The following is a 13,111-nucleotide window of genomic DNA, read 5'->3' as shown; positions in this document are numbered from 1 at the left end:
AACTGTTTTATATCTTATTTAAAATAATACAAAGAAAATTCACCAGCAAGGCCAGTCAAGCATCACTTTAGCAAAAACGTGGGTTTAAAAAAAAAAAAAAAAAAAGTGCACTTCAACTTTTTGTTTAATTCTGTGTACGATCAACAAATAGTCATTTGTCTGACATTTTATATCTATTAAATCCCATTCAGGGACTCATGAGCTGTGGCATATCTCAACAGCATCAGGTGCAAGGCAGGAACTAACATTTTGGATAGGACTTAGTCCACTGTAGGACACATACACACAAAGTCCCTAAACAAATTTAGATGAAGCCAATTTGGACTACTTCAACATGAAATTTTTTGTGATTGGAAGAAAAATCTATGCAAATTTGGGTAACGTGTTCCAAATCCATACTGATGATATCCTGATTGATACAAGGAAATCACCATGGGGCTGTGAAGCAGCAGCACTGCACCACCATTTCCACCTCTAAATGACATTAAAGGTAAAGTATGGTATATATGCATTTGACACATGAAATTGTGTTCTAAAGTGCTTTCAATAAATTTAAAACTAGATCAATGGCAGAGTTGTGTGTGTTGGAACTATCCATAAGATATCACAAATGTGATATATTGTGTCAGCTTCTATTTGTTCAGGTTACTTTTTAATTTTCAAATTGCCTTTACTTTTTTATTTACACTTGTACAGTATGTAAAGGCCAAACAATGCTCACTGTGCTATAGGAAAATTAAAAGGAGTAAACTAAGGACATTTCACCATATGTCGTGACTAGAAATACAGGCTCTGATTTAATTAGTATTCAATCATATTCAACTCAGTATATAATGAGCATATTTATTTAGCAATAACTCAACACAAAATTCAGACCTGCTAGAATGAACAGTCTCTAATTTTATGATAGTTTCATTTTAAAGGAGACAGAATATCAACAAAAAATCCAGAAAAAAAACATTACATAAAAGTCATAGATTGATTTGCATGTCTTTGAGAGAAATAAGTATTTGATCCCCTACAACCCAGCCAGAATTCTGGCTCTCACAGTGCCATATGGCACACAGATTACAATCAATCAATCAATCATTTACAGATACTCCTGATCTTAACTCATTATGTGTATAAAGCACACCTGTCCACAGAATTCATTTCTTCCATTCCAACCTCTCCACCACCATGGCCAAGACCAACGAGCTGTCAAAGGACGTCAGGGACAAAATTGTAGATGTGCGCAAGGCTAGAATGGGGTACAAGACCATCAGCAAGAAGCTTGGTGAGACGGTGACAACTGTTGGTAGGATTATTCGGAAATTAAGAGATACAAAATGACCATCAATCTCCCTTGGTCTGTAGCTCCATGCAAGATCTTGAGGAAGATGAGGGATCAGCCCAAAACTACACGGGAGTAGCTGAAGGCAGTTGGGACCACAGTCACCAAGAACACCATTGGATAACACCATAATGGATTGAAATCTTGCAACACCCACAAGGTCCCCATGCTCAAGAAGGCACATGTAGAAGTTTGCCAGTAAACATGCGGGGCATTTCATATTTCTTCTGGTGGAGAGGTTGAAATTGGAGAAATTGATTCTGTGGACAGGTGTGCTATATACACACAAGTTGAGATCAGGAGTATCTGTAATTGACTGATGGAAATATGTGTGCCCATCTGTGGCAGCCAGAATTCTGGCTGGGTTGTAGGGGATTAAATACTTACAGGGTGGTCCAGATCCAATTATGCAGATCGTCTGCATGACTTTGATTTATGCGGGGACGATTCCAGTTTGGCGCAAAGACGATTCTTCATGTCATTAGTTCGCACATTTCTCGATGGTCCGGGATTTTTCGGGTGATTTTCTATGCTATAAACTTAAGTTATAGCGTAATGAAAATTGCATAATTAGATCTGGACCACCCTATACTTCTCTCAATGACATGCAAATCAATGTATACGTTTTATGTAATTTGTTTTTTCTGGATTTTTGGTTGATATTCTCTCTCACTCTCTCCATTAAAATGAAACTGAAATAAAAGACTACTTATTTCTTTGTAAGTGAGCAAACTTACAAATTCAGCAAGGGATCAAATACTTACTACCTCCACTGTATGAACATGAGCTGGTTAAATCTACTTCTAAAAATGGCAGAACAATGTATACAATATCATTATTCTAAACACATGCAATTAATGCATAATTCATTAAATGTATCCAAGTTTTACTAGTGTTACTGACATTAACATCTGGATCAGAGTCTGATTCTGAATTAAGTGCATCTTCATCAATTAGGCTGTTTGAACTACTCTCTGGATCCAAAACCGATCTTCAATATTACATTTATCCATCTCTTACACCGTAACTACCACAACTTTTAGCTCGCTGGCTGAACACTTCCACTGCTCCAACATACTTAAAATCCGCCTTATGCAATTCTGAAGCCAACGAATGTCTCAGCATCGCTGGACACAAGGTAGGAAAGAGGCAAAGAGCCCTTGGCGAGTTTGCAAGATTAACCTCCCTGTTAAAAAGAAGAAAACTAATGCAGGTGTTAATGATAACAGAATTATTTTACGACTGTCGACCACGCACTGTGGGTTAAACCCGTGGCTGTAAATTCATGAGTGACATTTTAAGTAACTGCTCCGATTCCAGTGCCCCTCGACCCCGAACTGGATAAGCGGATTTGACAATCAGTAAATAAACAGACAGGAATTCGTAAGCCAGAGTGAAAAAAAAACAGTAGAAATAGTACATAAAACCATTCCGCTGTGGTCCAAACTAATTACGCTAAACGTTAGCTGCAAATAGCGATATCTGTCACTTCCCTTCAGAAACGGGAAATCAAATTTTCTCTCCAAGTTCGATGCACCCCAAACGCCCGATCATTCTTTACGCGAGCTCGAGGACGCCGGGCCTTGGTTTACAGTATTGAAGTCAATCACTGTATTCTCTCCCAAAAGGTTTTGTCTTCCAATACGGGTATTCTGGAGTCTTTATCGTTGGGCCACTGATGTCGACGATACCCGCTGTTCTCATTAAATTTTAAAAATGCACTCAGTAACAATCAATGTGTTGTGTGTGTTTTTTAGGCTGCACTTCACCAGATAATACGGAAATTGTTTTCTGCGTTGGGTTATCAAGAGAGGCCGCGCCTGACAACCGCTCTGCGACGACATAAGTTTCGGCCAACACAGAACGCCGCTCCACATTAATATTCACAGTTAGAACACCCTAGGAAACTGGAATACGGACAGAAGAGCTCAATAAACGACCACTGACAAAATGTGCCAAAACTGAGACAAGCATACGCCCTTTGTGCCTCACTTTTGGAGCGTCTGAAGCCAAACCGTCAACGACATCAGCACCTACCGTGAACTCCTGGAAGTCAGAAAAGGTGAAATTCCTCTCGTCGAAGAGCCCCTCAAAGTCCATGCTTGATGACTTCTTGGAGCCCACTGGGCACCGGGAAGCCAAACTTAAGCCCAGTAAACCAAGAGGAAGCCGGAAGTCGCTATAGACACGCCAGTAGGTGGCGCCTCTGCTGCGAACATCACGGACAACACACAGGCAGGCGGCGGACTAACCCGTATTAACAGTCTAACCGTAGCGAGGCGTAGAAAGGGCAGACCCGGGCAACGGTGCAGCGTATGGTATCAGTCCGTGCAAATAATGAATACAAATTAGAAGAAAAGTCTTGTAGGTAATAAAACTAGGAATTTAATACCCTGTCCTGTCTCAGTCGTTGAGTTTTTTTTAACTCATTTTCTCTACAAATATATTGTTTAGTTGAGATACTTTATGAGGAACACATCAGTGCAACTGAAATTAGACTAGATGGAGATATACATATTAGTGCTGTACAGCGATTAATCGCAGACAATCACAACAATCACATTGTTGTGTGCAAAATTCAATGATGAACTCAGTAAGAGTATTGCGTTTATTTGGTTTGCAAACACTTTAAACAAATAAGGTGCTTTTTAACAGCAGTATTCCCTTTACATAGTAGCAGTTAAAATATTTCTTGTAAATCTTAAACATCACTGTAATCAAATCAAATATAAAACCAAAGCTATTTGCCACTGCCAGGGCATTAACGTTTTATCTAGTTTGTTATCGAAAAACAAGTTACCCTCAGTGTCCGGAATGACAATCACAACATTATAACAGGCACCTTCCGAACAACAGCAAGTTAACATTTCTAAATCTGTTTTCTTTTTTATCTAAACATATACCAGCAGAAACATGTTCTTTTATCAGGGAGCAGCATAAACAAGTCTATGTTCGATAGATAGATACTTTATTAATCCCAAAGGGAAATTCACATAATCCAGCAGCAGCATACTGATACAAAAAACAATATTAAAGAGCAATAAAAATGCAGGTAAAAACAGACAATAACTTTGAATAATGTTAACGTTTAACACCCCCCCACGGTAGAACTGAAGAGTCGCATAGTGTGGGGGAAGAATGATCTCCTCAGTCTGTCAGAGGAGCAGGACAGTGACAGCAGTCTGTCGCTGAAGCTGCTCCTCTGCCTGAAGATGATACTGTTCAGTGGATGCAGTGGATTCTCCATGATTGACAGGAGCCTGCTCAGCGCCCGTCACTCTGCTCCGTGCCTACAATAGACCCTGCCTTCCTCACTAGTTTGTCCAGGTGTGAGACGTCTTTCTTCTTTATGCTGCCTCCCCAGCACACCACCGTGAAGAAGAGGGCACTTGCCACAACCGTCTGGTGGAACATCTGCAGCATCTTATTGCAGATGTTGAAGGGCGCCAACCTTCTAAGGAAGTATAGTCGGCTCTGACCTTTCTTACACAGAGCATCAGTATTGGCAGTCCAGTTCAATTTATCATCCAGCTGCACTCCCAGATATTTATAGGTTTGTACCCTCTGCACACAGTCTCCTCTGATGATCATGGGGTCAATAAGGGGCCTGGGCCTCCTAAAATCCACCACCAGTTCCTTGGTCTTGCTGGTGTTCAGGCGTAAGTGGTTTGAGTTGCACCATTTAGAAAAGTCCTTGATTAGCTTCCTATACAGTAGCAACTCTTTGTGGGCTAATATTTTTTCCAAAAAACTCAGTTTTCTGAAAAGTGCACAAAGCAATGGTTTCACACATAAATCAACATAAAACGTCTGTTTGCACGGTGGGCTGGTTGCCTGGCTGTCTTTGTGAGACAGGTGCACTGGGGTGCCAGTTGAAGTGAGATGCAGTATGGTCTGTACCTCCTGTCATCGTGTCTGTTCTCCCAGGCGAACATTGCCATAGGTGCGTCAGCTACATGAACCACAATCAGCTGGGGACCGATCAGCTGATGCTGGTACCTCACTTTCATTTTCGACCTATATCTTCAGATCACTTGCATCAAAATCGAATTCCGACAAATCAGAGTATGATTCAGCAATAATATGAAAAAAGTCATCCACGGACTATTTTGCTTTTAATATTCACTTTGGTGTCTCTCCACATTTCATTTTAGAAGCTGTTTGCTCTTCGCTTCCCATGCACGTGCAGGGAATCGAGGTCAAATCAACAACAATCAACTTTCCTTCTAGCAAAAGTGTATCGAAAAGAGCTGTAACAAGAAGATCACTATCGATTGCTAGGGAGACCAAGGCTTTCAAAATAATAATAACAAAAGCTGCATTAACGAGCGATAAAATATTTGTCGCCGTTAATTAATTAATGCAACAATAAGGCGTTAACTTGTCCAGTGGTATAAATAGGACAAACATCAAAAAGAATCGCAACACGTGCATCAAAACGCCGTCAGAAGTAGGGACACACGATCACTGATTTATATGCACACAAATTCAACTGGACACACATTTAACTGGGACAATGTACAAGTAAGATTTAAGGCCAGTAAAAGTGACAGAGAGCTGGCTGAATCTTGGCTATCAAACGAAAGCGGCATTAACAGACATTTGGACATGAACCCAGCATATGCAAACTTAAGAAGAATAACATCCTCATAATAAATAAAACTTTCCATCCAACACCCTCCTAACCCCACCTCATTAAACCCGCCACCTAATTTTGCTATATTTTGCCTTTGATTCTAGTATGTCTAATCATTATCCTCTAATGACAAGGTCAGAAATAAAAACTACTTTATGATACGTGATTCATTCTCTCCCTTTGTGGATCTCCATCTACAAATATATATATATATATATATATATATATATATATATATATATAATACACACATATATATTGTGTGGGCTGTAGGGAGTGGAAGTAGTATTGTGGGGGAGTCTTGGGGGAACACTTTTTGTAAGGGCTTGGGGCACCTGCCTAAACAGAGAGCTGAGTCACAGGGATCACGGTTAATTAATCGTGCGTGGAGGAATAGGGTGGTGGTTGGTGGTTGGAAGTGGTAGTTGTTGCTGGGTCGAGAGGAAGACAGTATCAGGTTGAGGAGGAAGCAAACAGTTAAAGAGCAGGCAAGAGGTAAATAGAACAAAGGCAAATTATTTTTGTTATTTTGGTGGTGTCCCTGTGACCCAGACAACATGTGGCAGTAGGGCACCATTTGTATGGCAGCATATTCAATAAAAAGCCAGCTATATATATATATCAATGCAAACAGGCAAAATTGGCATCTTAAAAGAGAACAAAAATAGAGTCTAAACATCATATTCATCACTTTAGAGCTGTAATGTTTCTCATGTAAATGCACATTATAATTAATCAGTGATAAGTATTATTATGCATGCAAATTGTCATTTAATTGGTATGGCTGCATTTCCCTACTTGATCAAAGGTGCTGTCATTTCCCAGCTTCTCCAAATGTTGTGTACACATGGGTCAGTGTTGTCATAAATAAAGTTCTCTTTTGTAAATTCTGACTTTTGCATGGAAAGTTGTGTACACACATTTCCAGCCTCTTTTTGAGTGTATAAAAATCTTATACATCAGATCCCAGGTACTGTTTTCTTTAACGATCACTCTTTTAAGTCAATGTATAATTGTATAATTTATTTTAATATTTGGTTTTGTTCCAGTTCTAATAACTGATTTACTTCAGGTCTTCCATTAAACCGTGGGAGGTTTGAGGAGCACATGAATGGTGATATTATATGCACATTTAAAAAAAAAAATTTTAATGAAGTCTTACAATTGGTTTGTAAAATTCAGTAAACTTTATTTTGGAGTCATGCTCACAGCTGTATCGTAAAATACTGCTAATAGTTGCAGGATAGTACTTTGTCCTACTAACCATGCCAAAATATCCAAATCTAACTATATTCTATTCAAATCCAAAGTTTTACTTTTTCTGACTATAATGATACAGCTGGAGGAAAAGAAAACTTTTCACAGCATACGTCTAATCACATTATATGGTAAGAAATACATGACATTCATAATTGTAAACTGATCTGATCATTGAATAATAATTGTTGCCAACTGTGGTTCTGTATGATATCTGTCATCCACACGTCCTCTCTATCAATGTCTCTGCACTCATCGTGAGCTGAGAAGTTCTGGATTCAGATGTTTCGCTTGCTCTGAGCCAGCAGGTGGCAGTGTTTTTCAAACACAAAGAGAGAGAAAAAAAAACACTGGGACCCCATGGTCCAAATTTTGGGCTCTAGTACTTTATCTTGTTTATTTGGTCCTAGAGAGTAAGTGTACAAAATTTGATCCAAATCGTTCAAAGGATGTAGGACTGTTTAAAGAACATACAGACAGACAGACATTCTATTTTACATATAGATCAGCTTCATATGCCGCATCATAACCATTTGAACAGTATTCTGAGGCAACCCACTGTGAAAAACAAAAAATAAAAAGTCATTTTTAAATGTCATTAAAGCTGAAATAATGTCATTTGAAAAAATACATATGTTTGAAATATTTACGTTCAATATACTTGAGGTGTTAGGCTGAGGAAAGGAATTTTTTAAGCCAGAAAATTGTAAATAATAAATCTAGGCATGCGAACCTTACACACTACCATTCATTTTAATCTTTTATACTTTACAGATGTTTTACTTGTTGATATATCAGTAAGTGTCAATACTGAAAACATTGTTCATTTACAAAAAATCTACACAACACAAAGCTACAGTGTTAAGTAATTAGCCATTTACTTTCTTAGTGTACAATTAAAATGCCAGAACAAAAAACATGATAATCAGCGTTGGGGTCAATTCAGGAATGAACTCAACAAAGTACACAGGAGCTTCGTCAGGCATTTCATTATGTTCAACAGTTTTAAATTTACCATAATCCTCACCAGTAAAAGCTGTTAACAGAATAAGATCAGATTTTAAAATGATACTACTTTATTTTCATTTTTTCTCAAAGTACTGTTAATCTAAATACTTGGATATTTATGTTGTTGTTTATGTTGTTCACTATTTCAACTGGAACTTTATCGTTTCCTTAATGTTCCTTTCAGATAAACTAACCACATTAATTTATGAAGTTCATAATTCAAACCCTACACAAAACACAATTTTTCATAAACTTGTATTTGTATTTTTATTCCACTTTTTCAGTCCTACACTGAAATCTGCATTACAAAAAAATACAATTTTCCATGATAATAAACAAAAGACGACTTAAAAGTACTTACCTGAGAAACTCCAGTTTCAGTCCGCACCCTTTCGGCCATTATTCCCCAAGCAAGAACTTGAACCTATGGACTTTTAAGAAATATTGAATCCAGCAATGCATAGAATCATTACTCATATTCCTTTCAATTTAATAAAAGAAATCTTCCACACATAAAATACAAAATTACTTTCCAAAACAAAAACAAAAACAAAATAAGACTCACCTATTATTCCTTTTTCTGGACTGACTAATCCAAATTGGGGCTGGAACAAATGCTAGTATCATTGCAACTAATCCTGGACAAAGCAGTATAAATGCAGTGCTCTGAAAAAAGTATTTCCCTTTTCCTAATATCCTTGGTTTTGACTTTTTGACAAAAATGCAATATTAGAGAAAAGGAACCTGAATGATCACACAATACAATTTTTAAATTATTATTTTTCTTTATTCAAGGTTTGATAATTCCTTCTGAGGGTACAGCCAAGGTAGTCAAAGTAGCTGAGTGTGTTATCCGACAGTCGACATTAGGGCAAGTTGTCAATGTATCTTTGATCAATCAGTTTGTTCAGGTTGAGATTGGTTCAGGTGATGTGTTTTTTCTCAAGGAGCACATTGAGGAAACACAGTTTGAAATTGACAATCATCATTTTAAATTCATGTCTTTAGTTGTGTCTGTCTTCCACAAACTAAGGCTGCACCCTATTGCCATACTGAATATTCTCAAATTACAGGATCTGAGTGAGCGAGAGGGAGTGTAAGTCTGTAGGAGATCAGTGAGGTTGTGGGGAGCAAGACTGTGGAGAACTTTAAATGATAAGAGCGGTATTTTGTATTGTATTCAGCAGTGAACAGGGATCCAGTGAAGTTGAGAGAGAATAGGTGTAATAAGTTCAGTGGATTTAGAACAGGTTATTATCCTGGCAGCAGAATTTTGAAGAAGTTGTAAGCGATGGATATGTTTTTGTGGGATGCCAGATAGAATAGCATTACAGTAATCTATACATGAGGAGACTCTGGCATTAACCAATACTTCAGTACTGTGTTGTATAAGAACAGGACGAAGTCTAGAAATGTTTTGAAGATGGAAGAAGGCAGTCTGAGAAATGTTACTTATATGGGTGGAATTATTTCATAATAATAATTATTATTATTTAATAATTGCCATTATTAGTGTATAAATGGATATAAATAATTGCATTTAAACAATTCGGCAAAATCTGTTTATGTAAACGATACTGTTTTAAATGTTATTGTTTCATTATCAGAAAACCTGGTTTCCACGTCAACCTGTATTAGTTTAAATGGCACTTTTGCCACTCGCACTATGGCGGATGCACTGACATATCGTGTCGACTGGGCAACACAGAGAATGCGGCGTCTATCTATATATGTCTATGCTTCCAGTGCTCAAGTGATTCTCTTTTGGAAGCACTTCCAGGTCCGGTGGAACCACGCTGGTAGTTCAGTAGGTCATTTTTGACACCTCCCCCTGGTGGCCACCACAGAAAATAACAGGGCAGCCCTATGGGACCACAACTTGCATGCTGCCCTTCGGTGTCCATATTCCACCCCGCCCCTCCCCATCCCCCAAGAGGGATGCTGCCACTCAGTGTATGGGGGAATGATCTGCTCTTAGCAGGCAGTTTTCCACTCTCCAGTATTTCTGGCCTTTGTACCAGGAAAGGGACTACCAGCCACCCACCTCATTTGGGTTTCTTCCCCATCCACTATGCTCATCCACAGCTGTTATGATAGCAGCTCTGGTGTATCAGCTGACACAACGTCCCTCCATGTCCACCAACTGGCACAAAGGGGGAAGAATGCAGCTCCCTTCCTGACCATCCCTTATAATCCCACAGAAGTGAGCAAGATCCATCCTGTCTGGGACGCCAGTCAATCTGTCACAACTTGCTTTTGTGTTTTAGGTCATTATCCTGCTGCCTAACCCAATTACACTTTAGCGTTAGGTCATGGACAGAAGACCAGATATTCTCATTTAAGAATATTCTGGTAAACTGGAGGGATTAATGGTTCCCTCAGTAATGGCAAGGCTTCCAGTCTCTGAGGCAGCAAAGCATCCTCATACTACCACCCTCAGGATTTATTGTAGGTATGATGCTCTTACTGTTGAACACTGCATTAGCTTTATGCCAGACATACTGGGACCTGTGTGATCTAAAGAGTCCCACTTTTGACTTATCTGTCCATATAATATTATTTCAGAAGATTCCATATAATACAATAATATTTCAGAAGACTTGGGAGTTCATCCAGTTGTTTCTTTAGAAATGTGAGGCAAGCACTGATGCTACTCTAGCAGAGCTTTCATCCTTCCTAACCTCCCATGAATTTTTATTAAGTTTCTTTTAATTGGGGAATCCTTAACATGGTTGTTAGCTGAGACAAGAGAATCCTGCAGTTCTTTGGATGTTCCCTTGGTTCCCTTTGGAAGTTTCCTTGGCAGGCTGGTGCTTCATGAGGAGATTCACCCTGTTGCAAATGTTCTACATTTAGAGATAATGTCTCTCACAGAGGTGTAGTAGAGTCCCAGAGCCTTAGAAATGACTTTATGACCTTTCCTGACTGGTATTTTTCAGCAACTTTTTAACTCATCTCTTCTGGAATTTACTATAATTGAGGCATAGTGTCCTTCTAAAAAAACTTGTGGTGACCACTTCACCCTAATGGTAAGGATCAGTACAGGGTGAAGTTCAGATTCAACAAGGCTGGCTGCAATCAGATCTGGCCCTGTTCAGTCAGCTAAATCTAATTATCAGTAACTTTGCTCAGATGTTTTGAATGAATAACCAACCAGGCAATCACATTTTCACACTGGGAATACAGGTGTATTATTCATTACTTAAATATATTAAGTTGCAATTTAGAAATTTTTTATTAAATTCACTCTGGATCTTTAAATTCAATATTACAATTTGTTCAAAGATCTTAAGCCATCCATTGTGACAAATACACAAAAACAGATGATATCAGGAAGGGGTCAAATACTTTTTCCATGGTATTGTGCATGCTTATCAGAATTTCCAGTTTTTTGAATGCCTTATTCAACACCATCTTCTACACTTCTCATATGCACTAAAATTGATCATTTGTTGTTAAAACCATTTTCAAATGGATTTAAAAATGTTATATGCTATAAAAACAGTATATTACATTAATTGCCACCTCCAATTTTTAAATAAATTAGTAAGTAAGGTAATGGGTCTATATGGTAATGGACATAGTCTCTCTTATTTGCCACTTGGTATTTTTATTCATTATTTTTACTTTTTTATTCTATTTGCTCTCAAGCATGAGTTACATTTCTTTCATTACCTCTTTCAGGGTAAGTGTCAACTTATGTTGACACATAGGGTTGAGGCAGACGTTGAAGGGGTAGAGGACACTAAATTGCTGTGAGTAGTGAGAAAAGCTCTATATAAATGTAATTAATTACTATTATTAATGTTGACAAAAAACCCGGTTACATTATAATTTGACTCTAGTTGCTACCAGTATCCTGCTTGTAGTATGTGTTACACTGATGCTGCTGTTTCAGGCTCCTGTTACTATATACTGTGAACATGGTCACTTCTGGTAGCTCAACACTGGCTGTGCAAAGCCAGCTGCACGAAAACAGCTGATCGAAGATGGCTGCTACTGGCTGTGCGAAGACAGCCAATTGAAAACAGCCACCAACGGCTGATGCTGGCTGCCGCCCCGTAAACTGCCATAGCTGTCACTGTAAGCATCAACAGATGCCTGAAACAGTGGCACCAGTGTAACACAGTGCAATGCACACCATTGGCTGCTTCTGTCATTACCATACCTTGCAGGGCTATACTGTGTAATAGTTAATGTTAATTCACATAGTGTAGAAGCTCATAGACAACCCAGCCATGGGGGATGCACAAACCACTGTGTTTCTTCATGCTGGACCCAAGCCCAGATAATTGGGGAAGGTTATGTCAGGAAGGGCATCTGGTGTAAATTTTTGCCAAATCATTATGAGGACAACAATATAAATTCCCATACTAGATCGGTTGAGCCCCAGGTTAACAACGACAGCCACCAGTACTGTTAGCCAGCAGGGTGCTGGCAGAAATTGGACTACTGTTGGCCGAAGAAGAAGAAGAAGAGGGGGGAGACCCTTTTAAATCCCATATTAATCAGATCATTAGGACAGCATTTTTTCACTTAAGAAACATAAGTAAAGTTAGACCTCTTATATCACTGAAAGATGCTGAGAAATTAGTTCACGCGTTTGTTTTCAGTCGACTAGATTACTGTAATGCACTCCTCTCTGGACTACCCAAAAAAGATATAAAACGTTTGCAACTAGTGCAGAATGCAGCTGCTAGAATCCTAACTAGGAAAAGAAAATCCGAACACATTTCTCCAGTTTTAATGTCACTACACTGGTTACCTGTGTCATTCAGGATTGACTTTAAAATTCTGCTTATGGTTTATAAAGCCTTAAATAATCTCGCCCCATCTTATATATCGGAATGTCTGACAACTTATATTCCAAATCGTAA

The 13,111-nt window shown here is 38.6% G+C and overlaps 1 protein-coding gene across 1 annotated transcript in view; it reads right to left on the bottom strand.

The window, feature by feature from the left end:
* Positions 1-3,523, bottom strand: part of cnppd1 (cyclin Pas1/PHO80 domain containing 1) — a 38,190-nt gene extending 34,667 nt beyond the window's left edge. The window contains exon 1 of the mRNA XM_039756458.1: positions 3,371-3,523. Within this exon, the coding sequence (XP_039612392.1) occupies positions 3,371-3,433 (63 nt within the window). The 5' untranslated portion in view covers positions 3,434-3,523. The remainder of the gene's footprint in view (positions 1-3,370) is intronic.
* Positions 3,524-13,111: the final 9,588 nt, after the last annotated feature.

Source organism: Polypterus senegalus, chromosome 6 (assembly GCF_016835505.1).
Source record: "Polypterus senegalus isolate Bchr_013 chromosome 6, ASM1683550v1, whole genome shotgun sequence".
Classification (NCBI taxonomy): Eukaryota; Metazoa; Chordata; class Cladistia; order Polypteriformes; family Polypteridae; genus Polypterus; species Polypterus senegalus.
This window is presented reverse-complemented; position numbering and strand designations above follow the sequence as displayed.